Source organism: Lepidochelys kempii, chromosome 6 (assembly GCF_965140265.1).
Source record: "Lepidochelys kempii isolate rLepKem1 chromosome 6, rLepKem1.hap2, whole genome shotgun sequence".
In the NCBI taxonomy this organism is placed as follows: Eukaryota; Metazoa; Chordata; order Testudines; family Cheloniidae; genus Lepidochelys; species Lepidochelys kempii.
The window spans coordinates 118,869,329-118,895,629 of record NC_133261.1 but is presented as its reverse complement, the minus strand read 5'-3'; the positions used below and the strand labels follow the sequence as shown (position 1 = coordinate 118,895,629).

The 26,301-nt window shown below is 41.6% G+C and overlaps 1 protein-coding gene across 4 annotated transcripts in view; it reads left to right on the top strand.

Annotated features, from left to right (window-relative positions):
- Positions 1 to 26,301, top strand: part of SYNE2 (spectrin repeat containing nuclear envelope protein 2) — a 275,952-nt gene that overhangs the window by 180,051 nt on the left and 69,600 nt on the right. For all 4 annotated transcript variants that reach the window (XM_073349867.1, XM_073349868.1, XM_073349866.1 and 1 more), the window contains 17 exons: positions 2,560 to 2,661; positions 3,787 to 3,906; positions 4,092 to 4,292; positions 5,432 to 5,605; positions 6,162 to 6,293; positions 7,813 to 8,009; positions 8,832 to 8,964; positions 9,667 to 9,849; positions 10,529 to 10,678; positions 11,522 to 11,698; positions 13,022 to 13,177; positions 15,611 to 15,763; positions 20,569 to 20,739; positions 21,876 to 22,009; positions 22,440 to 22,644; positions 24,259 to 24,438; positions 25,951 to 26,079. In XM_073349867.1, coding sequence (XP_073205968.1) covers positions 2,560 to 2,661; positions 3,787 to 3,906; positions 4,092 to 4,292; positions 5,432 to 5,605; positions 6,162 to 6,293; positions 7,813 to 8,009; positions 8,832 to 8,964; positions 9,667 to 9,849; positions 10,529 to 10,678; positions 11,522 to 11,698; positions 13,022 to 13,177; positions 15,611 to 15,763; positions 20,569 to 20,739; positions 21,876 to 22,009; positions 22,440 to 22,644; positions 24,259 to 24,438; positions 25,951 to 26,079 — 2,697 coding nt within the window. The remainder of the gene's footprint in view (positions 1 to 2,559; positions 2,662 to 3,786; positions 3,907 to 4,091; positions 4,293 to 5,431; positions 5,606 to 6,161; positions 6,294 to 7,812; positions 8,010 to 8,831; positions 8,965 to 9,666; positions 9,850 to 10,528; positions 10,679 to 11,521; positions 11,699 to 13,021; positions 13,178 to 15,610; positions 15,764 to 20,568; positions 20,740 to 21,875; positions 22,010 to 22,439; positions 22,645 to 24,258; positions 24,439 to 25,950; positions 26,080 to 26,301) is intronic.

Sequence of the window (26,301 nt, the reverse complement as noted above, 5' to 3'; positions counted from 1 at the left end):
TCCTCTGCAGAGACACTTGTTGCACACTAACATGCAGTAGGCTATGCATATAGGAGGGGACTGGAGGCTTGCTTCTGTCAGCTGAGGGTGCAGGAGCAGTGGGAGTTATTGCAGTTCTGAAGGCAGCATTAGCCACTGCGGACTGTCTTATGGGGAGGATTCCTTCTCCCCGGCTCTCCACAGATCAGTCTACACTGGCACCAGGGCACTATGGGCTATGCACTGGAGACAGATTTAGCTCGTAATGCTCACTGTATTTTGTTGGTGTTTTTCTTGCTATACTTGGCATGTGCCACAGTACTGGGTGTCATAATATTACAGTCTTTATTCTTCTGTGAAAGAGGGGAAAGAGTGATGTGAAATGTTCTGAAAGTACCCAAGACAAGTAGACAAAAGCAATTATTCTGGGTAATAGCCAAGATCCTATAGAATGTTAACCCCAACAGGCTGTGTTTCCTTAGGAACAGTATTGTGATTTTTGTTATGAAATATATGGGCCTCATCTGTCCTTACTCAGGCAGACTCCTACTGAAGTGAGCAAAAACAAAGGAGAGGCCTCAGGATTTGGCTTACTATGTTCAAACAAAGCTCCTGAGTCCCCACTGTTTGAGTATAAATGTAGATACTTCAGTGCTAAATTTCCCTTGCTACGGGGAATATTTGATCTTCTATCAAAATACAAGGGGAACCAATCCTGCAGTCCATGCTCAGGCAAGCCTATCATTGATCTCAACAGGGCTGCTGTACAGGGCTCATTTTCTTCAGAGCAGGTGATTTTATACCTCCTTTTATATTTCATAGATTTTTAAGACCAAGAGGAACCATTAGGATCCTCTGATCTGACCTCCTGCATAAGAAGAACAGTAAGAGGCCAAAAGAAAAGGAGTACTTGTGGCACCTTAGAGACTAACCAATTTATTTGAGCATAAGCTTTCGTGAGCTACAGCTCACTTCATCAGGTGCATGAGGCCAATATGGCTTCATCAGGAGCTCTTTAATGACGTGAAAATCAAAAAGGAATCCTACAACAAGTGGAAACATGGACAAATTGCTAAGGAGGAGTAGAAAAGAAGAGTGCAAGCATGTGGGAATGCAATGAGAGAGACTGAGGCACAAAATGAGTTACACATACCAAGGGACATAAAAGGCAATAAGAAGAGGTTCTATAAGTACATTAGGAGCAAGAGAAAGATAAAGGAAAGTGTAGTTGTGCTACTTAGTGGGGAAGGAGAGCTTATAATGGGGATAACACCAACAAAGATGTGGTGTTTAATGTCTATTTTGCTTCAGTCTTCATTAAAAAGATTAATTGTGAACAGGTGCTTCACACAGTTAACATTAACAACAAAGGGGGAAGGAACACAATCTGGATAGGGAAAGAACAGGTTAAAGAATATTTAGATTAGTTAGATGTATTCAAGTTGGCAGGTCCTGACAAAATTCACCCAGGATTACTTAAGAAACTAGCTGAAGCAATCTCGGAACTGTTAGCTATTATCTTCAAGAACTCAATATGACGCTCTCCTTAGGGCAGCTCAGAACCGAAAGCCACTGTGTTACCCCTCTACCTAAGCAAGAGTGAGCTTTGCTGGAGATTAGACTATGTGTCAGCTCCCTACCACACTAGTTTGTCCAATTCACCAGCAAACTCCTCAATACTGCCAGTCGTAATTTTGCCTTGCAGGTAATGATCAGTGAACCCCAGTTCCCAAGTAGTTCTCTGTAGTGTCTAGTCCCTCTCACTGGACACTCACAGAAATTATTAAGTTCTCTGCCTGCAAAGAGACAGTGTACGCACCAGCCTGTTAGGTTATCTGAGCACTCACTCTATACTTCAATATAACGACACTGAGATGGTTTATAGTAAAACTAAAAAGAAATTTATTAATAAAGAACAAAAAAGAGAAAAACAGACAGATATGGTTACAAACAAAGCAAAACATGCTTTCTAGTGACTAAAACTTAATTTTAGGAAGTTGCAATCTTTGCCTAGTCAGTTTTTTCACTTACATCAGGTTATCAGCATTTCCAGCACTCCAGGCCAGAGGATCCAATCTCCACAGTCAGAGGGTGCTGTTAAGTGTTCAAATATGTTAACGGCTGTTATAAAGAGGATAGTGAACAATTGTTCTCCATGTCCACTAAAGGTAGGACAAGAAGTAACAGGGTTAATCTGCAACAAGGGAGATTTAGGTTAGATATTAGAAAAAAAATGTAGCTATAAGGATAGATAAGTACTGGAATACTTTGGAGGTTTTTAAGAACAGGTTAGACAAACACCTGTCAGGGATGGTCTAGGTTTACTTGATCCTGTCTCAGCACAAGGGGCTGGACTAGATGACTTCTCAATGTCCTTTGCAGCCCTATGTTTCTATGATTAATACAGACTGTAGAATTTCACCCAGTGATTCCTGCATCGAGCCCAGAGCATGTAAAAAACAGTGATCAAAGTGCCATGATGAATCACCATTCAAGTGTCTTTTCACTGTATGAGATTTATCACTGCCATTTGTTATTGAGTACACTTCTGAGTTAGCTCCTGTTATTATCTGTTCACAGAATGAAGTCAGGATGTTGTATGATCAGTTAATTGAGAAAAAATCTACTCTGCAACAAACCTTGAATGCAATACGTGGGCATAATGTTGCTGAACAGCTTCAGGTAATTAACTCAAAATACTAAGTTAAGGCAAAATTATCTAGCAGTGGACAGTATTGCCTGGTTTGTGTCTGTGGTTTTGTTTTTAAAATGTGAGAAACAATTTCATATTTTCTAAGGGCTGGGTCATGCTGTCAGGTCTGCAAATGTGGGGGAGAAGGCCGAATGACCACTCCCCATACGCACATATACACTGTACCCCCATACAACAGTAGGGCTTGATTGCAGTCCTGGCACTAGTTGAAACACAGGGCTCACTCACTCTTTGACTCCCTTGGGGCGCAAGTCACCCCAACCAGGCAATTTAGGGCAGAGAGGAAGCAAGACAAGATACACAAAAGCACAAAATACAGCTCTTTATATGTAACAGCCTTAATTAGAATGTCCCTTGAGCTTCCCCTTATGGGAGAGGGGACACTAGTATTTATTTCAAACCTCCCCAGCAATATAAGTATTCACATAAGGAATACCTAATAAACAGATGTTAACAAATGCAACAATTGCCATAGCATTCGTAGTATGGTACATGAATCAATTAACCTACCTTCTCCTAGTTAAGGGCTTAAAAGACCCTAAGGAAGGACAGACAAGATGACAAGATAGTTAAACTGAGGGAAGATTGCATGCCCTTTCCAGAACATACAACAGCCGCCTACCCCTCAGAGTTGTTCTGTCACCTATCCAGCTAAATCTGAAAATCATACGAATCTAAAACTTCCCTTATTTCAGAGAACTCCCTACACTAGGTCTCTTGTGTTCACTGGAAAACAAAATTCTGCACCCTCAGAGGGTGATGATGTGTTTTTATTTTGACTACTACTGATTTAGTAAAAATAACTGCATGGCCCAGTACAGAGGATACTGAACTGGGAGATCTGGATTATTTTACTGGCTCTGCTACTGGCTGACCGTGTGACCTGGGGCAAGTCACTTTCCTTCTGTTTCCCCTGTCAGTCTTGTCTATTTAGATTGTAAGCTTTTGGGGTAGGGACTCTTTCACTGTGTGTTTGTACAGTGCCTAGCACAATTAAGTCCCGATCTTTAACTGCTATCATAATACTAATAATAATAGTGTAAAACCTAAAGGAGCAAAACTACACTTAATTCCTTATTATATCTTCTATTCAGAAAACTGATTCATATACGTTGGAGCTACACAACTTTGAGACCCAAATAGCAAAACTGAGAGATCATGGGGAGAGATTTCAATTACCTGTTGCTCTGATCCATGAAGTGTATAAATTAGAGGTAAGAATACAGAGCAATCAACATTCTATCCTGCAAGATTTGACTCTTCAAAACAAGACACTTTAGCAGTGAAAGGTGTAGGGCCATCTGGCACAATATGATACTCTAGAAATGGTGCGTGCAGGTCTCTATGTTGGTTTATACCTTGCAAGAAATAAGCTCATTGAATTTTGTTTAATTCCTAGGATGTTCTGAATGACACCTGGGGGGTTCTGAGAGCCAAGTATATGGAACTAAACTCTCCTTTCATCAGCGAGAGCCAATACGAAGGCTTGATTCGTGGGTTGGCAGAATTGGTAGACATTGGACGAGAGAAGCTTGCTCAGGACTCAAAGCAGCTAGCCAAAAGTAGAGCTACATTACAGTCTCACCTGGAAAATCACAAGGTACAGCACATGCAATGCAGCACGGCTCAAATCGTTGCAGAGTATGACGTTCTGTGACTGACTTTTCTCAAATATCGTTGCTGAGTAGTTATTGCTACTTCTCCTAGCATAAGAGAGAGTCTGAGGTACTTGAAGTCAATGCAGTAATTATTCTGAGATAGATAGGGTGGTTTCAAAAACAATAAATAAAGAGGCCATTTTCATGCTGCTGGGCTTTTTTTTTTTTCTACTCTGCTGATTGGTTTGTTGCCAAGGGGGGTGGTGGTGTTGTTGTTTGGTCACCTCAGGGGACTGGGACGTGAGTGGGGAGGGGACGGCACTGAAAACATTTTCCGCCCCAGCTGGCAAAACAAGTATGGTTGCTCCTGGATGGAATCTCACAATTTTGGGGACTTCTTTGGAACAGGGGTCTGGGTTTGCTGATCCATTTATCCCTGGTTCGAGCTACCTCAGAATGTATCAAAGTGTCCGGAAGATGTTTTATTTTATAGCCAGTATTTTTTAAATCTGTGGTAAAGTTAATTTAGGAACAGTGTATAGTCTAGTGGAGTGAGCAGGGATATGGACATAGGGGCTCCTGCGTTCTGCTACTAATTATCAACTTTCTGTGTGACTTTGGGCAAATCTCTCTGGGCTAGACCATAGCTTTTAGCCACTGGGATGAGCAGGTGATGGTATGGAGCTTTCCCAATGAGCAGCCCAGTGTGTCAATGTGACCAGCACGCTCTGGATCTGCTTTGTCCTCTTCCTCTATGCACCTCCCTGTCCAATTTGGGTGCTGAGCTCCTGGGATCATGGAGAAGGAGCATTTGCTGTTTCATTGGGTGCAGGGACTGCACTTGTGACAAACTAGTTGAGCTCCCCAGCCCTGCAATTCCATAAAAGGTCCTGCCCCAATCCATCCCTTAACCACTCCTTACTTCAGTTAACATCACTGTAGCATAGTGAATATTATTTACCTGGTTCACCGGTGTGTTTGAAGTCCTTGGATGAAACAGTATATAATGAATGCAAAGTGTCATTATTATTTATGATTAAAATCACAACGGATGTCCTCATGTAATACAAAGAATCTGATGGAGCACTTGCTATAAAACAGAAAAATAGGCTTGAAACATGTAACAGTGTTGTTTTTTCAGGGCTTTTTTCACAAGCTCATCGCTCATATGCTTGTTGTGCAATCGTATTCCAAGAAGGTGGCTCCTGCTACATTACAAAAAAAAGAGAAATTCTGGACTGAGCTGGTGGAAGACGTCAGATCGCTGGAACAAAAGGCTTCCCAATATGGCATACACTTGGAGAGTTTATTAAAGGTAATGGATTAGAATAAACCTGGTATGGAAAATGGAACCCTTTCTATGCTAGAGATACTCTGCCCAGCAGCTGCCTACTACCCATGTCTGTTTGAGGGCAGTGACTGACTGTTCACATTCAGTTTTAGCAATTCATCTCTTTCCCCTCAAATTTGGAATTTAAACACCGTCCCTCCCTCCAGCATGAATGTGAATTCCTATAACATGCCTGTGGTACTTTCTGAACACCCAGACTGAGAATAAAGACCTGTGTGGCACAGAAATACTGGTAGTACATTAAAATGAAAAAAAGTTTTAAAAACCTAAGTTTCTTTTTAAAAAAATCATAAATAGTTTTTGAGTGAGAAATCACCTGTGTGTTAACTGAAATTCTCAGTTTTCAGATCACATAGAAGCTACTCTTTAATATATGTTCTCTCTATATTCTTGTTTTGATGTTCTGTTTTGTTGGTTGAACTAAGAATAATATGTAAGTGTTAAAGCATCAGCATTTTCAATGTTTAGCACAAGCATAGAACAAGAGGTACACTACATTAACATATGCCTTGTGTTTTAGGAATGGTCAGAATTTGATGAGGACTATGTACCTTTCAACAAAGAATTAGAGGCGCTTGCTTCTGCAGTGCCTTCTGTGAATTTGGTAGACGAGACAGAAGAAAGATTAATGGAGAGGATTACACTTCTCCAGGTATTTTTATTTATTTCTGTTTAATCACTTTTTTTTGGTAGGATCAAGGTACACTGTATATGGCAAAAATACTGTTTTAGAAATATCTGCTTAGCACATGCTTAATGTCGTCCAAACAGGGTCCTTCTCCCTTTTAGCTAAGGTAGCAACTGTAGTCTGTGCCCAAACTTAAATTTCCATATGAAAATAAAACTTTTTATACCTTTTAAAAGTATCGGGGAAAGAGGTAGTTTCAATTAGTTCATTTACGAAGAGAGTCCCTACAGCTGCTCTAAAAGCTGGCATTCAAATACATACTCCAGTGATACACAATGATTATGAGCCTGATTCAATTTTCACCCTTGTGAGGTGAGAATCAGACCAGTGTTTCCAAATATTTGAGCTGCTCTTTGTAGTGAAAAGTCTATCAATTCTATCAATCTCTTCCAAAATTCTGGGAAGTACAGTTAAATCACCTTGAATTCTCTTCTTTTCCAAGGAAAATAAAGTTAGTTTTCTGGAGAAAGGCAGATAGACATTTAATAATTTGTTCCAAATATCAGAGAAGTGCTTAGGACGATACAGTTCTTCAGTTAATATAAATGAGTTTAAAACACATGATGTATCCGTTAATATGTTTGTCTGCTGGTGCTCTTTAGACTGAGTGGTACATGCTTAGGGCTGATCCCCATTCCTGGGGAGTCTTTCTGTTGTCTTCTGAGGGCTGAGGCTGAAAGTGTGGAAGACTAACCTACCTTTACTGAAGAGGCTTGTTTGTTTCTTGGACTCATTTCTGTCAGGAGAAGGAATGATTTTAGGTTGAACACTGCATGTACTAAAAACAGAATAGTTCCAGATTTGCATATTATACCACCTAAAACAGTGGTGGAAGTTAATTGTTTTTTGTGCCAGCACTTGGCTTTTGCACTCTTCAGGGAGCATGTTGTATTAGCGGTATTCGATCTCCCATACGCTTGTGTCCATAGTGAGTCAAGTTTATAAACTTCGACCCTGTTTGCCTGCATTCTGTTTGTTTGTTTTTTTCACTACTGCTTGATTTTGTGCATGGCTATTTAATTGCAAATAAATCCTTTTACCAACCCAAGAGTATTTTTTGTGTAAAAAGGAGTGTTTTCGGACTGCATATTTGTGTAATGCCTTTATAGAAGTCCATAATCCAAAGTAAACAAATGGATATGAGATTATTCGGCACTGAGAAGGAATGACTTTATCAAAATCATGAACTAACTATAATGAACACAGGTGGCATAGATTATCATTTGAATTTGTATTATGAGATGCCTCAAATGGGCCACAATAATTATGTTTCATGTGGTGGAGCCATGACATGCTATTTCATGACATGTCAAGATACATCACAAGGTAATATGAAAAATAACTTGTGTCTCCATTATTCTTACCGCTCTTCATAACGGAAAATAAAATAAATGCCAGTTGGGGGAATAAAATGCAAGTTTTAATAGCCATATTTCTCTTTTAAAATATGTTGTTGTTGTGCAAAATACTTATACTTTGCTAGCAAACCAAAAGAAACATTGATGAAAAACATGCCAGACTTTGCCAGATGGTGAAGGAAGGGAAGAAATTGATGACTGTTGTGAGCTGTCCTGAATTAGTAAACCAAATTGGGAAACTAGAAGAACTGTGGTTGTCCTTAACCAAAAAAGTTGGCCATGAGCTGCACAGACTTCAAACATTACTCAAACTCTTGGTCAGGTAAGTTTTTAGTCAAGGGGGAATTAGGGTTAGCCACTGCTATTTGGGGTTTCTCACATATTTGTCGATACCCATATTTCCTGAATCATGAGATCAATGTAATTAAACTACAGAGTTTGTGCATCTGTTTGTGGAAAACAAAAGTCCGATTATGGTCAAAAAAGTGACTATTTAAAAAAGTGTCATCTTCTTACTGAATAGATCTGTTCCCTGTGTGTAGTCAGTCATATCTACTTACTTTATGATAAAAACGTCTTTATTCCTATTGGCACTGCAAGGCCGACATCTCTAGAGGAGAGTGAGCTGGATTCTATTCTGACTTGCATATCAAAATTGTTAATTAAAGTGCAGATTGCGCTCCCCTGATCTGTACATGGAGGGTACCCACTGGAGTTGTGCTGTCAAAGACCAGGGGCTGGTGTCTGGGCCAGTGTGAAGACATTGCCTCTTCACAGATGATCCAGGCCTCCATATGAGATCCATATGAGTTGTGCGGTCAATACAGGAAGAGAGCCTTTTGAGACTCAGAAGCTCTGAGGCTGTTTCACAGGCCATAAATATGTTGATTATTTCTCCAATCAACATGTGTATGCTTTCAGCAGAACAGAGTTGTCATATATCAGTTCTGTGCTACTGCAGTGATTCTGTCTGAGGTGGAGGGCGGGAATCCTGGCCTGTATAAACCTGTATAAAGTGCTAGCAGCATACATCTTTAGGTGGATGGAAGGACAATTCTGAGAGGAGAAAAGAAATGTGTTATAGACTCTACTAAGGGATTGAGTCATTTCTAGTCCACTAACCTGCTTTGTTTTGTTTCTATAGCTACAACAGAGACTCAGACACGTTAATTGAATGGTTGCAGTCTGCTCAGAAGAGAATGAATTTTTGGAAGGAGCAGTCTCTCAATGTGTCACAAGACCTACATACTGTCAGAAACAATATAGACAGCTTGTTTGTAAGTCAAAAAATTCTGCAGCGTTTAGATGCTAGATAATAATTCCCCACCCCCAATGACATTGCAATGTGGCCAGAATCTGCCAGCAGGGCATAGCCCTGAGTATGAAGTGGGATAGCACTGCACTGCCTCCGGGGTTCCTCTGGGAGGAAGCATGTCACAGTCCTGCTGCTGCTGTTAAATGGGGGTGAGAGAGACTGGGGGGTTTTAGCTCTGCTGAAGATATTTCTGTGAATGGGTGGATATGAACCAACCAGCACCTCAAAGACAGGGGACAAAGATCTGAAGATCCTGATAGGTGAGAGGGGACCAGCAGATTATTCTCCCCCCCAACCCCTCCAAATAATGGTCAGGAAACGAAGGAGCGGGTCTTTCAAGACACTGGAGATCCAACCTGAGAATAAAGCACCAAATATAGGGGTCCTGTTCAGTGAAAGGGGTTGTAGGTGGCAGCATACTGGGGATAAAGGATCCTGCAGAAAGATAGAGAAGAAAGGTCTTGGCTGACGTCTGCGTGGCTCAACATTCTTCTGGGGTTTACTGAGCTCCAGCAGGTTTCAAGTTTCCATCAAATGAGATGAGTTTTACCAGGTTTCAGTTCAACCAGAATTGCAACCCGTCCAGTCAGACCCTCCTGTGATTGAGACCCTGTCTGCGTGTTTAAAAAATATATCTATATTTTTAAATCTCTGTATATTTCAGGCATTTTCTAAGGAAGTAGATGAAAAATCATCCTTGAAGTCATCTGTCATAAGCACTGGCAACCAGCTTCTTCATGTGAAACAAATGGATGCTGCAGTGCTTAGATCATCCTTGGCACAGTTTGAACAAAAATGGGCAGAACTGATCACTCAGTTCCCAACCATCCAAGAAAAACTTCACCAGGTAAGGAGGGAATCTCTTGTCATTTCTTTGTTTGAGCCAAGCTATGTGCAGAATTATTTTAAAATGTTACTGATGGAATTCAGTGAAGCACTACATAAGGCAGGGGAAGCACTTTTTTCTTTAGGGCTCAATTGCCCATCTGACTCACTTTTGGAACATCCTCAGTGTTGTATTGAGGCTTAATTATTACTGTATTTCTACCTAACTTTGCCTGTCCCCATCAATGTCATATTTTATATAAAGCTTAGTTTCAAGAGGCAATAATAATCTTATCCCAGACTTCTGAGATGTCCAAATTTCTTATTTTAAGTTTGAATCATATCCTAAATTTGAGTATCAGGGTTTACTTGCAAGTTCATACTTAGATAATTACATTATGTGAAAAGAAAAGGAGTACTTGTGGCACCTTAGAGACTAACCAATTTATTTGAGCATGAGCTTTCGTGAGCTGTAGCTGTAGCTGTAGCTCACGAAAGCTCATGCTCAAATAAATTGGTTAGTCTCTAAGGTGCCACAAGTACTCCTTTTCTTTTTGCGAATACAGACTAACACGGCTGTTCCTCTGAAACCTACATTATGTGAGGCCTTTTGGGGATAAAGATGTTCTCCTCCTTGATGGTCTGATTTAATACTGCTAGCCAGTTAAGTACAGAAGAATCATTATATATTTGATTTCCAGCTTCAGATGGAAAAGCTTCCATCTCGTGAGGCCATCACAGAAATAATGACATGGCTGACCCATGTGGAACAACAAAGAGAAGATGATGAGGCTACTGTAAATTTGCAAAGTAACGCATCCCAAGTCAAAAACCTTCTTCAGAAATATAAGGTAAATATGCGAGCAGAAGAACGAGTCATTTACAGGGTGCTCAGGTATCACAGTAATGGATGCAGTACAAGAGCCAGAATAGAATTGAATAGAATATCCATTTATTTCTAGGTTCCTTAGGGGGGCTAAGTACTTAGTAGCTCAGCTTGGAACATTAGTGTACTGTTGAAGATTAATCCTGTGCTTCTTAGCACTTTGCATTTTTGTGGTCAGCTTCTTGGTTCTGGTTAACAATTAAAAGTATGTTCCTAGCATTCATATCCTAGGACCCCTGTGCGACAGAATTGACCACTGCCTTGTCTTGTAGATAGCTCTTCAGAATTTTCCAACCAGATAAACTTAAGGATATTTCTAGCTTTCTTCCTGAGGGAGACATGCGTCTCATAGGCTCCAAAATATTAGTATCTGTATTACCATATCATCCAGTGGCCCTAGTCAGGATGGTACTGTTTGGTGAAAGGACTGTGTCTTCATTATAAACAACTACAATTTAAGAGAGAGAGAATCTGCTTTCTTTTGCCCAAATCTTCCTGCTTTCAAAGAAAATAAATGGCATTTCCAAGCTGTAGTTAGTATTTACTATTGGGCAGAATCGTCTTCTCTGAAAAGACCCATCTGTGTGAGTAAAGACAAAGCAGGGACCTATCTTAGCCCATGCTGTGCGTCTGTTAGCAGTGGACTAAGGCCACCTTTGATTTAGACAATGGAGAATGTATCTCTCAGGAAATGCACTGTACTATGGATCAGAATAACAAGTTTTCTCTGAATGCCACAGAATTACATTATAAATCAGCAGTTAATGGAGTTTATGAAATTAATATTGCCATCGTAACTGTTTTTCAGGAATACATGATGGAGATGAACTTTAAACAGTGGATGGTTGATTTTGTTAACCAGTCGCTGTTGCAGATCAGCACTTGCGATGTAGAAAGCAAGCGCTATGAAAGGACAGAATTTGCAGAGCATCTTGGTGAGATGAACCTGCAGTGGCACAAGCTGCAAGGGTCCCTGAACAGAAAGGTTTGCTCCTATTTCGTGGTTTTATATCTTTTTTTTTTCCTTCCAATGTTGATTACATGTATTATAATCCTTTGTGCTTCTATGCTACCTTTCCCCCAGGGATCTCAAAGTACTTTCACATGTGCTCAGTTACATAACACTCCTGGAAGGTAAAGTAGGTGGGTGTTATCACACCTCTGTAAGAAGAGGTATAATTAAGAAATTCAGAACGGGAGAATTTAGATGAATATTGGGGCAGGGGCGTCATAATGGTGATCTGTTGAGCTGAAGGAAAGCCATATGGACCCCATGGCTTGAGACATTTAAGATTGAAAATAGTAGGCAGTATATGGTAAGAAACAGTCCTGCGCTGGCAGGTAGATGGCCAAGACCCACTCAGAAGCCACAGGGACAATGATACTGTTTAAAAAGAGGCCAGTCCTCCTCCACGTTATGGAACATGATTGAAAACAGGGAGGATGCTAAAATATCCTCCCCCTGCCCTGCCTATTTCCATTTAACATATGATGTTGGGATCGCTAAACCGGCCGATTGGCATATCACCAGCCACACTCATTTATTATGAAGAACTGTGGTCTAGTGGATGAGGCCCAGGCCTGGGAATCAGGAGCCCTGGGTTCTGTTCCCAGCTGTGTGATCGGGAGCGGGTCACTTAACTTCTCTGCCCCCTCTGGAAAATGAGAATGATGGAATATGCTCTCCTTATAGAAGCACTTTAAGATCAATGGATGAAAACCACTCTCAGGGTGCATATCACTATTCTTTATTTTATTATGTATTTACTATATGTTATAGAAAATACATATAAATAAATGCATCAGAGTTATTTCACCCTGGTGAAACTAGAAATAATCTGTGGAACAGGCTCAGCGTTGCGAGGCAGTGTGGCCTAGCAAATAGAACACTGGACCTGGGTTGTGTTCCCAGCTCTACCACCAGACCTTCTGGGTGACCTTGGGCACATCACTTCCCCTCTCTGTGACTCAGTTTCCCCCTCAGTAAAATGGGGGTAATGATACTGACCTCCTTTGTACAGCACTTTTAGATCTACTGATGAAAAACTCTACAGAAGAGCTAGATGATAGTGTTCTGTTAGACTGTTAGGGAATACTTTGGCATACCCAAATATGGAGAAATTATGATGTGAGATATAGAACCAAATAGGGAAAGAGCTATTTACTGTGAATAGGCAGTTGGACACATTCCTGTCCTGCCTGAGTCCTACAAAGGACTCCAACCAAAACAGAGAATTTAAATTGGCGAAACATTTTCAATCTGATATAATTTAATTAAAATGAAATATTTTAATCCTGTAATTTTCAGATACAAGAATTGGAACATATTTTGGAAATCGTCACTGAAAATGAAAACAAAGCACAAACTCTGAGCAGCTGGCTGGAAGCACAAGGCGAGAGGCTGAAATCTTTGGAAAAGCCAGCGAGTCTAATCTCAGTACAGAACACTTTGGAAGACTGTAAGGTAAAAAGTGTTCTTTATGTTGCAAACATTACTCTTAAGACTTTGCTGGGTCTATGCTACAAAAGTCACATAATTTTTATTTTAAATTGGAGGAACCTACCATATTCCTAAAAGCATAGCACAGAGTATCACTTTAATGAAAATATGAAATGCAAAGTTTGATAGGGAGATCAGAGGCCAGATCCTCAGCTGTTGTAAATTAACATGCACCGAATTACAGTGCCTGAAGCTCTGGCACAACACAGATGTGAAATTCCACAGTTGCTTTTTGGACTCTTTTATCCTTGGAATTTCCTGCAACATTACAACAATTCTTAATGTTTTCACTACCTTATTTTAGATTTCTTCTAATGGAAAATATTTCATTTTCATTCAGTTCAGTTCAGCACATTGATGGAAAGATTGATTAGTGTGAAATGTTCTTTGGTGATACTTTGGTTAGGAAGAATAGTAACTCTGTGGTAACTTGGTATAATTCTGCATTAGCATAATATTTCTTCTCTGTTTCTCAAATGGTCCATTTTATCTTTCCCACTTAGTCCTGTTTGCCATCTTTGACCTGTTGATACATGAAGACCTCATTCTATTATTGATGCTGTGAGACTAGCCTCACCACATCATGTCCTGGCACAAACGCAGTCATGCTACTCCAGCCCTAAGGATATTTTAGGGATTTTTCAGTGAGATAGCTCCATCAAAATCAGGACAGGTGGCAGTCATCTGCCAGCTGGTCCCCAATTACTCTTGAAATATTCAGCATTCATTCAGTTCAATATTACCCTTCTATTTCCTCCCATGAAATGTTTGTTATTTTATTGCCATGGTTACTTGTATCTCTCTCATATTATGCTGCTATTATTCCCTGCAGTGCTGTATTAATGCAGAGTTACTCATCTATCTGCATTTTCTCTGAAGTGTATTGGGGTGAGACTCTGCCAGCTAGTTAATAAGATACTTTTGGTATCTCTAAAGTACCATATCTGATCATAGCAAGATTCTACGCTTCGGGTGGGTAAAACACTTAACTAAAATTCATTTACTTCATTAAAAATTAAATGATTTTAAATAAATTCAAAAAGCTATTGGACAGTGAATCATTAACAGAAAACATGTGCTGACATAAAGGGCAACATTTTAGTTAAAGGAATTGGCCCATTTGGATGTGTGAAACATTCACATGTACTGCTGTGGGGTAGTGATCACCTTAATCGCGTTGGGGAGCAGTTCTTCTCACAAGTAGTCCCACTGACTTCAGTGGGACTGCTTCCAAACTCCAGGCCAGGTTCATAGATCCTAAGGTCAGAAGGGACCATTATGATCGTCTAGTCCGACTTCCTGCACAACGCAGGCTACAGAATCTCACCCACCCACTCCTGTGAAAAACCTCTCACCTATGTCTGAGCTATTGAAGTCCTCAAATCGTGGTGTAAAGACTTCAAGGAGCAGAGAATCCTCCAGCAAGTGACATGTGCCTCATGCTATAGAGGAAGGTGAAAAACCTCCAGGGCCTCTTCCAATCTGCCCTGGAGGAAAATTCCTTCCCAACCCCAAATATGGCGATCAGCTAAACTCTGAGCATATGGGCAAGATTCACCAGCCAGATACCCAAGAAAGAATTTTCCATAGTAACTCAGATCCCACCCCATCTAACATCCCATCACAGGCCATTGGGCCTATTTACCATGAATATTTAAAGTTCAGTTAATTACCAAAATCATGTTATCCCATCATACCATCTCCTCCATAAACTTATCGAGTTTAATCTTAAAACCAGATAGGTCTTTTGCCCCCACTGCTTCCCTTGGAAGGCTATTCCAAAACGTCACTCCTCTATGCTGGAGGCAGGATCTGAAAGGTGAAGGGAAAGGTGGCTTAAAGCTACCTATGCATTACCCAATGCTAGGGTCAGCCAGGGCTCATGTCAGGCTCAGTGTAAGTTAAAAGAGCCTCAGGACTGCTCTAACCCATGTCAGCTGAAAATGACTTCCTAGTAACTGTTATGAAGCCAGAGATCCCCATTGTGCAAGATGCTCCTACCTCGCATTCATATGCTGGAGTGGGTAGGAGGGCTGGAATCTGACACAGGGAATCTTCTGCTGCCCTGCTTGAAAAGCTTTCTAGCCCCTTTGCCTGGAGTGGTACAAGGGAGCCCAAGTGCTGGCGGAGGATCTGGCTCTCAGTTCCAAATCAGCATGTGCATTCCATGTCAAGGCAAAATGCAGTTTCTTGTGTTCTGCATGTAAGAGACTGCTAATTCACAGACATTTACAATTGTTCCAGTTTCCTGAGGCAAACTCATTTCTGCCAGAACTCAATTGCTGTAAGTTTCCCATGGTTAGAAAAACGACATGGGATTGATTTTAAAGAAGAATCATTTGTCTTTACTTTTGTATTGTCACACAGATAAAGATTTTTATCTTTCTTTCCCTTTAGGAGCTAGAAAATCATCTTGCAATTAAGTCCAAAGCTCTGGATCAGCTAAAACAGAATTATATGGCTTTGGAAGATGGTGCAAAACAAACCTCAGAAGATATGGCTGTCAGAATGGATAAGCTACATGAAATGAGGAACAGTGTCATCAGTCAGGTAGAGAACTTTGCATTTACACTTCTCCCCAGGATTTAATCCTAGCAACTGTTCCAAACCCTCTTTGGGAATTTCCAGTATTACTGAGCTGTTCAATGACCAATCCGTAGTTAAGGCTGCAGTAGATGTCCCGTTCTTCTTAGAGTGCTTGCTCATGTCAATTCCATTCTAGGTGTGCACAGTCGTCAGAGATTTTCACCTTAGCGGTATCCGTAGGGTCAGCTGCGGCACTCCCTTGAGTGCCGCGCCCATGTACTGGTATATAGGCGCCTCTGACCTTATGCCCTCTGCGTTCCTTCTCACCGCTTGTGACGGTTGGTCAGAGCGCCTTGTCTTGCAATTGCAAGATCATTAGCGGTTCTTCAACTGTCCATTGTCTGTCTTCATTGTATATAGTTTAGGTACTTAGTTAGCCTTTAAATTAAGTGTTGGATTATTTGGTAGTTAGAGTCCCGGCTGGGACTTCGCTCGGGAGCATGGCATACCCCACTCTCCTGGCTTCAAACCATGCTCGTCATGCAACAGGCCGAAGCTTATTAGTGACCCCCACGACAGTTGTCTGAAGGACGAGTCCAGAATCTGTAAGAACTTTCGCCCTAGAACCCAGAAGGAGCGAGATATCTGCTTGAGGACTCTCCTCCTGGAGGCTGCACTTCGTCCTGTGTCAGAGCCCTCCCACTCGATCCCACGCCCAGCACCTCGACATCGGTGTGGCGCACACTGCTGGCACCAGGTGCCGCCTGCACTGCTCCCCCTCACCAGTGCCAAAGAAGCGACAAAAGAAGAGGAGCCCCTGGCACCGGAATGGAAAGGGGCCTCAGGCAAAGGAACAGTGGCAGGCCATGTGCCCGCCCCGAGGCTTCACGGGGATACTGCTGAGGTCAGACTCCTCAGCCCGGCCAGGGATACACCTCCAACTCCCAGGAGCAGCAGGGGACCCTGGCTTCTCAGGCCCTCATTGCCTGGAGCAGCCCAGGTGGCTAAAGAACAAGCCGGCTGACCAGCACCACAGACGCTGCACCAGGCACCAGCCTTGGCTAAGGCCCCAACACCTAAAGGCAAGCCGGTCATGGGACTGCCCCACAGGTCAGTGGAGCACCCTCTGTCCCTGGACTGCAGGCGTAGATGCCCATCTCCACAGCCTAGGGTCCTGGCACCCCATTCCCCGTCTCCAGTCAGAAGGCCCAGGTTCCTGACACCGCGCTTTCCCCCTACAAGACATGGGACACCAGAGTCAAGACACCAGTCCCCGTACCACCAGTACCGGCCAGTTTCCTGTCAAAGATTGCCATGGCACAAGTCACAGTTACCAAGAGGGTCTCCCAGATGTCAGTCCCCACCAGGCCGGGATTGATCCCGGTCGCGGCACCAGTCTCCATCCCCCCAAGTTCCGCTCATCAAGCAGACAGCGCTCCTTGCCCTCATCTCACCAGTCGCCGACTAAGGTCAGTTGGCAGACTGAGGCCTCGATGACTCTGTCCTGATTGCTGGAAGAACAATGGTCAGATTCGGACTGGGAGTTCAGCCCCTCGCCAAGGAGGGGTGATTCGCCGCTGACCCACGAAGGTGGCACAGCGCCTGCAGCGATGGCATAGCAGCAGGGACAGTGGCCTGCTCAGTGGCCATACTGGAACCCGTGGGGCGTGCCCATAATGCCAAGCCTGTATTCCCACCAGTCCTCCTGGGCTGCATCGGACAAACCGCCCCCAGCACCGCCAGCACCGGAGTCTGAAAACAGTATCAAATCTGATGTGGGGAGCAGCGCATCGGACTCCAGGACCTAAGGAGCCATCCCTGGAGAAGGCCCCGTCGGTGCACTCGTCATCGTCATCTCCGGACGAAGCAGTGGCGGGTCCCTCCCAAACGGGCAGCCTACAGGTACCGCTAAGGCAAAAATCTCAGACGACTGTGCATGTGGGCACACGCGCACCTAGAATGGAATGGACATGAGCAACACATCTCGAAGAACAACAGTTACAAAGGTAGGTAACTGTTTTTTCTACTTCTTTTTGCTCCATATAGCTTTGGCAAGAACTCTCCTTTTGGCCAAAAAACTATCATGCTTATTCTCATGCCAAAGGAGAACCTGTATGTCAAGTTTGGAAAAAAGAAAAAAGATCAACCTGCTTTGGAGTCAAATAAGAAAAAAATTACCCCCTTTTACCAATTTTTTAAAAAAGTATCTACATTTTTCTGGTAGCTTAAAGGCTTTGGTTGAAAACTTCAAACTTCCTAACTGGATCCACTTGGTCCCTTACTATTCCTATGTGTTCCTGCTCTCTGCTAGAGTCCTGATGGAGACTCTCTGTTCCAAGCAAATCCTTTTCCATCTTCACAGCACTGGGTTCTCCCTCCTCCACTCCCACTGCTTTTTTTAATTCTAAGCAGATCCCTTATAGTTCCCAGTTGCTCCACTCACGTTCCTGTGGATTCCCTTTCCCTCCTCAATGGCTCTCCATAACTTATTCTTAGGCCAATTAACCCCAGCAATGTCATATGTGTATGATAAATACAGCTTTATGTTTACAATCCATCATATAATATATAATACTATAAGTAATGCAGATAAAGTTAAGGTTGCTCAATGCTTTCCAGTAGGTAACTTAGCCAAATTTTAACCATTTTGACTGAAATTTTCCACATCAGGTGTCTGCTTCAGGCTGATTTTTTAAAATATTTTTTAAGCTTCAGCAGAAATGGTTCAGCTGTTTCTCAGAATGAGATTAGAGAAAATACATTGTTTTGTTCATGTTAAAAACATTCTTCCAACTGTTCTGTTGAGAAGCTCTGGTACACCAATGTTTTGGAACAGGGATTTGAAATTCAGCAATGGGAAGTCACCATGGTGCCAGAGAAAGGCCCTTTTTTTTTTTTTTCCTTTGCTGGACCAATGAAAGCTCTAATTTGACCCAGTTAGAAGAATTTGAAAAATCTCCATTCAAATGTGCTCAGTAGAGACTTATTAGAGTTTAGCAGTGAAATTCTCTGACACTTCCATCTGTACTGAACATACTCCTGCCAAGAGCTACAGGGGCTGAGCAAGGCTTTCTGTGCAATTGCTACTCCCAGCTGCCATAAGCAACCTTAATTTTGACATTTCCTAACGTTTAATTGCTTAACTTTGCAACTCTAATGTTCTTTAAATGTTGGGTTTTTCTGTATGTAACATACAGTAGAACCTCAGAGTTGTGAACACTTCAGAAATGAAGGTTGTTTATAACTCTGACATGTTCATAACTGAACCAAGGGTTAGGGTGGTTCTTTCAAAAGTTTACAACTGAACATAGACTTAAACCAGCTTTGAAACCTTACTATGCAGAAGAAAAATGCTGCTTTTCCTTTATTTTTTTAGTAGTTTACATCATTTAACACAGTGCTCGACAGTATTTGCTTTTTTTATTGGGTTTTTTTTTTGTTTTTGTTTTTGTTTTTTGGTCTCTGCTGCTGCTTGATTGCATACTTCCCATACCCAATGAGGTGCGTGGTTGACTGGTCAGTTTGTAGCTCTGGTGTTCGTAACCCTGAGGTTCTATTTATATACTGCTTCGTCCCTTCTAGCAGGCTGGCCTAATTAGGGGCTAGATTGCGACTTCACGGTCCTCAGCAAGGGGTGGTGCACTAATTGCACCACTGCTGGGACAGTCTCAGGTAGGACTGTGACTCCAACCCTGCTCAGAGGCACAATTCCTCCCTGCGTCCCCTTTGCTCTCTGGTGCCAATAATTTGCTGCTCACTGGTACCAACAGTAAATTATTCCTACCTCTGCACACTGCCTCAGGTACACTAGCCAACGAGTAATGGGATTGAGCCAAAAGTCCACCTATTCCCAACCTGGACCTATCCTGCCCACTTGGTCCAGATAAGGAATAAGTGGCTGTGCTTACTCCTGCACACCTGGACCTAAGATACAGGTAGCCGATATAGTGGGCAAAAGGGTGGGGAGTTCTGTCTCCTCCATATTTTCTTGTATAGGTGTGTAGTCAGAGTCAGAATCTAGCCCTACGTTTTGCAAGGTGAGAACCTGCCCATGAGGGGGTGGGTACTATAGAAAAATAAGAACAACCTGTAACAACTGGAATAGGTCTATGATTTCATTCTTGTGGCAACGTCACAAAGACTGTGACAAAGGAAAACCTTATCAGTCCTACTATGATAAAAGTAATTGTAATAATGAAAAGGGGTAGGGAAAAAGAGGAAAGTTTGCCACCTCATTCATTGCATGGCTCTTGTATCTAGTGAGTCCTGAAGTTCCTCCAGCAGTTGTTGAATGGGAATACAAGGCTGTGGTTCTGTTTCATCTGCATTGTTATAGCACAATGGCATACAAGAGAATGTCGCTCTCTAGAACACTATGGTATTTTATTAGAAGCTTGAATTACCCCAAACAATTTCTGTTCCATTTTGACTAAACTGGAACTAAATTTCCATCTCAAATTGTCTATTTCCTAAGGAGATTAAGGCCTTCAGGAGCCACAGTACTTTATCTGTTAGCGGGCGTCCTGATATTGGCAGCAAAGAATAACAGCTGTGCGTTGTTTCTGCACATTTTCACCTAGCCTGGGGTTCTGGAGTGGTGGCTGCCAAACCAGCATTGCCTTGGTATCCAGTTAAATTTGTATTTCAAACTTAACCCGTTACTTCATTTGTGAAATTTTTGTGGATTGTCATCCAGCATGCGTTGAGCTGAAGTACTGAAGTCCATTTTTATTTCAAAATTACCCAAGAAATAGCTTCATTAACACATTTTGTAAGTAAATGTTAAGCAGGAGCAATCCTTTTTCTCAGCAGTGATTGTTTGTTTACAGGTAGCACAGTTAAAAACCTCAATGCAGTCAATATTACAGCAATGGATAATTTATGACGAAGCCTATGAAGAAGTTAACCTGATGATAATAAGCTCTTTGTACTGCCTAGAACAATGCAAACCTTCTGTAATATCGCTGGAAGCTTTGAAAGGCCAGGTGAAGACTCTGCAGGTAAATCTACCAAAGACAATGTAGATGTATTAGTGCAAATGTGGGCGAAGATTAATTAAAAAACCAGAAAGTTTCCCCTCAGGAAACTGATTCTTTAGAGCTTCACGATGGACCTAACCCAAAGCCCATGGGAGTCAGTGGCATTCTTTCTGTCTGCAGAGACAATGGGCCCAGGGGCTGTTCTAGTAGCAGAGTTGCACCAGTTTAACTAAAGGTCTGAACGTAAACCAGTTTAGTTAAACCAGTGCCAAAAGCTGTGTAGATGCTCTTATTTCAGTTTAAATCAGGCTTTTTTGGATTTATCTTAAGTTAGGAACTAGTGTAAACTAAATTGAAATAAACCACTTTCAGGTATCCACCAGATTAATTAAACAAATGCAAGATTGTGTGTAGACAAGGCCTAATTCTTCGTTGCCCTATACCTCATGTAGTCGTTCACACTAGTGCAGACCAGGTGCAAAGTATGAACAAATCAGAATCGTACTGTTTTGTGCTTGCTCTGTGCTCTCTTTACAATGAATAAACAAGGTGCAGGGCAACAGGGAATCAAGCCTCATGTATTCAGAGGACTCTAGTTATTGATATTTAACCTTTCTTTATTATTTCCGATCTAAAATAAGAATTTCAAAGTACGTCTGCTCTTTGGTTGGACTAAGAACAAGTAACACCAAAGGAAAAACGAATTCCAATTTAGAATGAATAGTTTGAACTAAATAAGTGAAACTTCTTTAAAAAGTCAATTGATATTTTTCTATTGATATTTAATACAGAATTTCAAACCAGTTATTTTTCCATATTTGCCAGTCAAAGGCCTAATTCTTCAACACTTTCTTGCTTTGAGTAGCACTTATTCACACGGGGAGTCCCACTGGACCATTACCTGTCTGAAGAGATGCTTCTGAAATGATGTATTACTGGTTGGGCCACAATTTAGTCTTCAGTTCTTTAATTTGTAGCAGCAAGTATATTATTGTTACATTATTATTTCTTTCTTTCACAAAACTTGTCTTTGCCATAAATGTTGTTACAGTATCACTACTCTACATCTCCTAGTCTCTAAAGAAAACTACATTTTAGCTCAATGAACTGTGGCTCATTCGTCTCCACATCTAATTGTTGTGACTCATTTTTCACAGTCTCTTCAAGACAAAGCAGAGAAGAGTGAAGAAAGCTGGGCCAAGCTCCAGGCTTCTGCTGCTAACCTCAAGAAATATTGTTGTTCCTCATTTGCAGAGATTATTGAACATAAATGCAAGGAGGCACATGCAAGGTACACCTAAGAAAAACCACAAAATAGATGTTGGTAATAAAGCCCCCTGCTTCTGCAAGGTACTGAGCATGTGCGTAACTTTAGGCATGTGAATGTTTTAATTGATTTCATTGTGAATACTCACATGTTTAAAGTTAGGCATGTGCTTAAATATCTTGGTGAACTAGGGCCAGTCGACTTTAACATATTGTTTTATTGTGGGTCTGGGTGATAGACCAAAAAACAAACAGAAAAAGGAGCAACACAGTAAACATGCAATACAGTATGGACATTACTGATGGCAAGACTCTGATCTCAGATGCCCTGGTGTAAATCCAGAGAAATTCTACTGAGAATCTTCAAAAGAGATCAGAGTCTGGTCTGTGCACGTCCTCAAGTTTAAGGGCAAAACATAAATCAATAACCTGTGTTATGTTCTTGTATATTGCAGATGGACTCTGGCAAATGAAGAAGTCACTGATGAGCTACAGACAGCACAAGCTTTGTTATTGCTTTGGGAGTCGTATGATGGGTTATACACTGAGACAGCATTGAGGTTAGAACAACATGAAGAGCAGTGTCATCAGCTCTTGGGAGCTCACTTACCTGAAGACAACATGGAGGAAGTCCTGAAGCAGAAGATACAGGATGTGAAGGTACCTAAAAGTGCTCTCACTGCCTTATGCAAGGCCGGACTTATTTAAAAATCCTGACAATGGGAACCAGGGCCTGACTTCTCTTTGGTAATCCATCCTTTTTTATTTTCTTTAACTACATTGGGCCAGGTCCTCAGGTCAGGCCAAGCACAGCATGCAAAGAAGGGAAGGGGATGGTGACCTGACCTCGTCTCTTGCATGCTCCAGTTTCTGTGGGCAGCCCGTGACCAGTTTAGTTAGAGCAGCAACAAGGCTTCTCTAAACTATATTGTCTGCAGTGGTCCCCTAGGGAGCACCGCCAGGGTGCAGTTTGCTCTGGACATGTCTCCCTGTGCCAGAGGTGGGGTGCCAGGAGCAACTGGCGTAGAGCCAGCTACTCTTGCTTAATCCCCTCCAGTCATTCCCAAATGTAAGAGGAATCCCTGACTGGCAGTTTTTGCCAGATTTCCATCCCCTTGCAGTGGCCATACTCTATGAAGGTAACATAGGGAACCTGAGCATCTGGCTATTTTGTAGCAATCACTGAACCGAAAATGACTGACTTTTATTATGTATTTTGAACTTTATAAATAACTGAAGTGCTTACAGTCTGATCCATGCCAAAGACAGGGTCAATAAGCCAGAAGCACATTTGACCTTTCAGGGAAGTCTGTCCTTACTTTTACAGTTAATCAGAAGAAACATTTCTTTACTCATTGCCCACTGAAACGTGTGGAAAAAAAACTCGGGGATTTTCATGTTTAGTATCAAGTGAACGTGGCAGAGAATTACACATTCCAGGCTGATATTCTGTAAATCCCTCTCCAGATAAAAGGAACTACAAGCAGTATACTGGTTGTAGAAGTGCCAGCTACTCCCACAGCTGTTCATAACATTTAGAACTGAAATTTATAGTATTGTTGCTGGAGGGGGAAAAAAGCTCTCAATCAATCAAAATAGTTCCAAAGTGCTGGCAAAGGTGTTCAGCATAGTTGTTAGCAGGATATTATCATCACTGTATAAAGCCATTCTAGAGAGGATGGTTATTCTTTCCAATTTCTCTCGCTAATCTCCCTCATAACATTAGTAACCCAGTGCCTGAAATCTTTTCATGTACCGTGTGTGTGTATATATATACCTGCTACTGTATTTTCCACTCCATGCATCTGATGAAGTGGGTTCTAGCCCACAAAAGCTTATGCCCAAATAAATTTGTTAGTCTCTAAGGCACCACAAGGACTCCTCGCTGTTTTTACTGGGCAATGTTATCCCACTGAACTTTGAATCCAGATACTAAGTCTGGGAATTTTTAAAGGAGCTAAAGAGAGCTCTTTGGGAGTTGGATGCCTAATTCTCTTCAGCACCTTTAAAAAAATCAGCCTAAATCTCTGGGTAACTGGAAGGCCGACCTTCAGTAACATCTATGGTTTCGTCCCACCCAACATTGTTAATAGACTTATCAGATTCAGCCCTGGAGTAAGTGCTTGCCACTCCCATTAAAGTCAATGAAAGCCACTCGCTTAGTCTATGGCTGAATTTGGCTTCCAATGCAGATCAACCAAAGGAGTTTAGTTATAGCAATAAAAGAGACACAGGAACGCAGATCTGATTTATTTTTTTGATCTTTCATTTTAGATACTGCAACAAGGCCTTCAAACCGTAAAAGGAAGCTTTCTCCAGGTTTCTGAGTTGACAGACCAGATAGCACAACAGGTTAATGCAGCCACACATGCAGTTCTTGCAGAGAAGGTGCATCCTCTCCAAAGGATAGCTTATTTGGAAAAGATGTTGCAGATGAAATCAGATGAATTTGAGGTACTTCTTTATATAGTAAATTTGCTCTCAATACAGTTTTATTCTTCAACAAAATCATGTCGTTCCTGGACTGACGTTCAATTCGAATTAGAACTCAGTGAAATGATAGCATCAGCTGAGTTACGAAAGAGAAATAAAGTCTTGGGGAAACAGGTGGGTTCATCGTGTGCTTGCTGTGCTGCATTCACTCAGTTTCAATTGTTTTCCCCTTCCACACACACCCTGTTCTGTCACACACTTGTAAGCAGGCCTGTTAATTTGTAATATGGATAGATCTTAATGTCTCCATCCATCATCCCAGTCCAATGCTTGGAAACTCAGGTGGTTTCCTGGGGATGATGTCTCTGATTCTTGATATCATGTGTAAGCTTTACCTATAGTGTAATATAGTTTTATTTCACTTCTAGTTGTGTAGTCGTTTTCCCTTGTGTAATTTTGTGGTCTTACCACAAGTGATTTCCTTTGTCGTTCTTGTCATTCATTCTTTACACATCTGTAATTTGAGAGCTCTCAGGCAGAGAGGGTGACACCAGACCCCTTCCTGGCACAGTTCCCTCAACCCTGGAAATGGGGAGGGAAGTGAAGAGTCCCCCAGTCACCCTAACCTCCTCCCTCAAAAAAACTGTGGGATCCCAGACCCAGTCCTGTGTTTCTTCCCCTCAGATGGAGCCAGTTGGGAGCTACTAGAGCCCAAGTAACACTCACAGCCTTATCTATAGGAGCAAATGGGACCAAACTCTCTATGTGGCTGATAAGGGAGCAGAACCATTTTCATAGACTTCCTGCCATCTGAGTAGCTGTGCTGTGGCTCCATAATTTCACCCTAAATCATGGAGTCCCTGGTAGCAGGTCTCTGCACAGCATTGTTGCCCTGTTTCTCCTAGATCCATGTGGATCTCCCACAATTCACAGGATTTGGAGGCTCAGCTCCTTGCCACATGTGTGTATGTTGGGTTAAATCCTACTTCTCCTCAGTGGAAAAATTGGGAAGAAATGCCGTAAGTCAAAACTTGCAGAGTTTACCACCTTCTATAAGTCTTAAGCAGAGCTGATAAGCCCAGGCTTCCCAAGTTCCACTACAGTGCTTTAACCATAAGACCATCTCTCCTCCCCAGTGAGTTAGTTCTCACCCTGACAGGGGACAGTGGTGCCCTTAGATGTAATGAAGTGTTTTCTTCATTTCCATTTCACTTTCCTTGTTCTTTCACAATGAAAGAAACTCATTGCGCTGTGGAAAAACGGCCATTAATTTCTAGAACTGTGAAGCCAATAACAAGAAATCAAGTCTAAATATTTACTCTAAAAATGCAAGGACATATTCCAAAGATAAAATCTAGAAAAAGAATATAAATAAGCATGGTTTAAATATAGACATAAATATTAACTACAAATACACCAGTTACTCTAATCTAGCAGCTGTTTGTTTTCATAAGGATGCTGTTTATTACTCTTTTGTCCATATTGAATATATGTATTAAAGCTGATTATAACAAAAATATTCTCTCATCCTAGTTCAACCTTTTACAACTGGAGGATTTCAATAATTGTCTGGGCACAGTGGAAGCTCGAATTAAGACACCTATAGAAGTTTTGGATAAGCTGTATCTCCAGGGAAAAGAAGAAGACTCAGAATTGCTCATGGTACATCCAGCTCTTATCACTATAAGGATATAAATTATGCATATGTAAGAGAGTCTGTAGGATACTTATTCATGCAGCATTATAGGTACTTCCTGTAGCTTAATTATCATAAATGTTACATGCACAAAAAATGTGTTAAGAGAACATTATTAAGGTGGCAAAATCAAGCGCTCAGAAGTTAGGAAATGCCAGGATTGAGGTTGCCTGTGCAACTTTAATTTG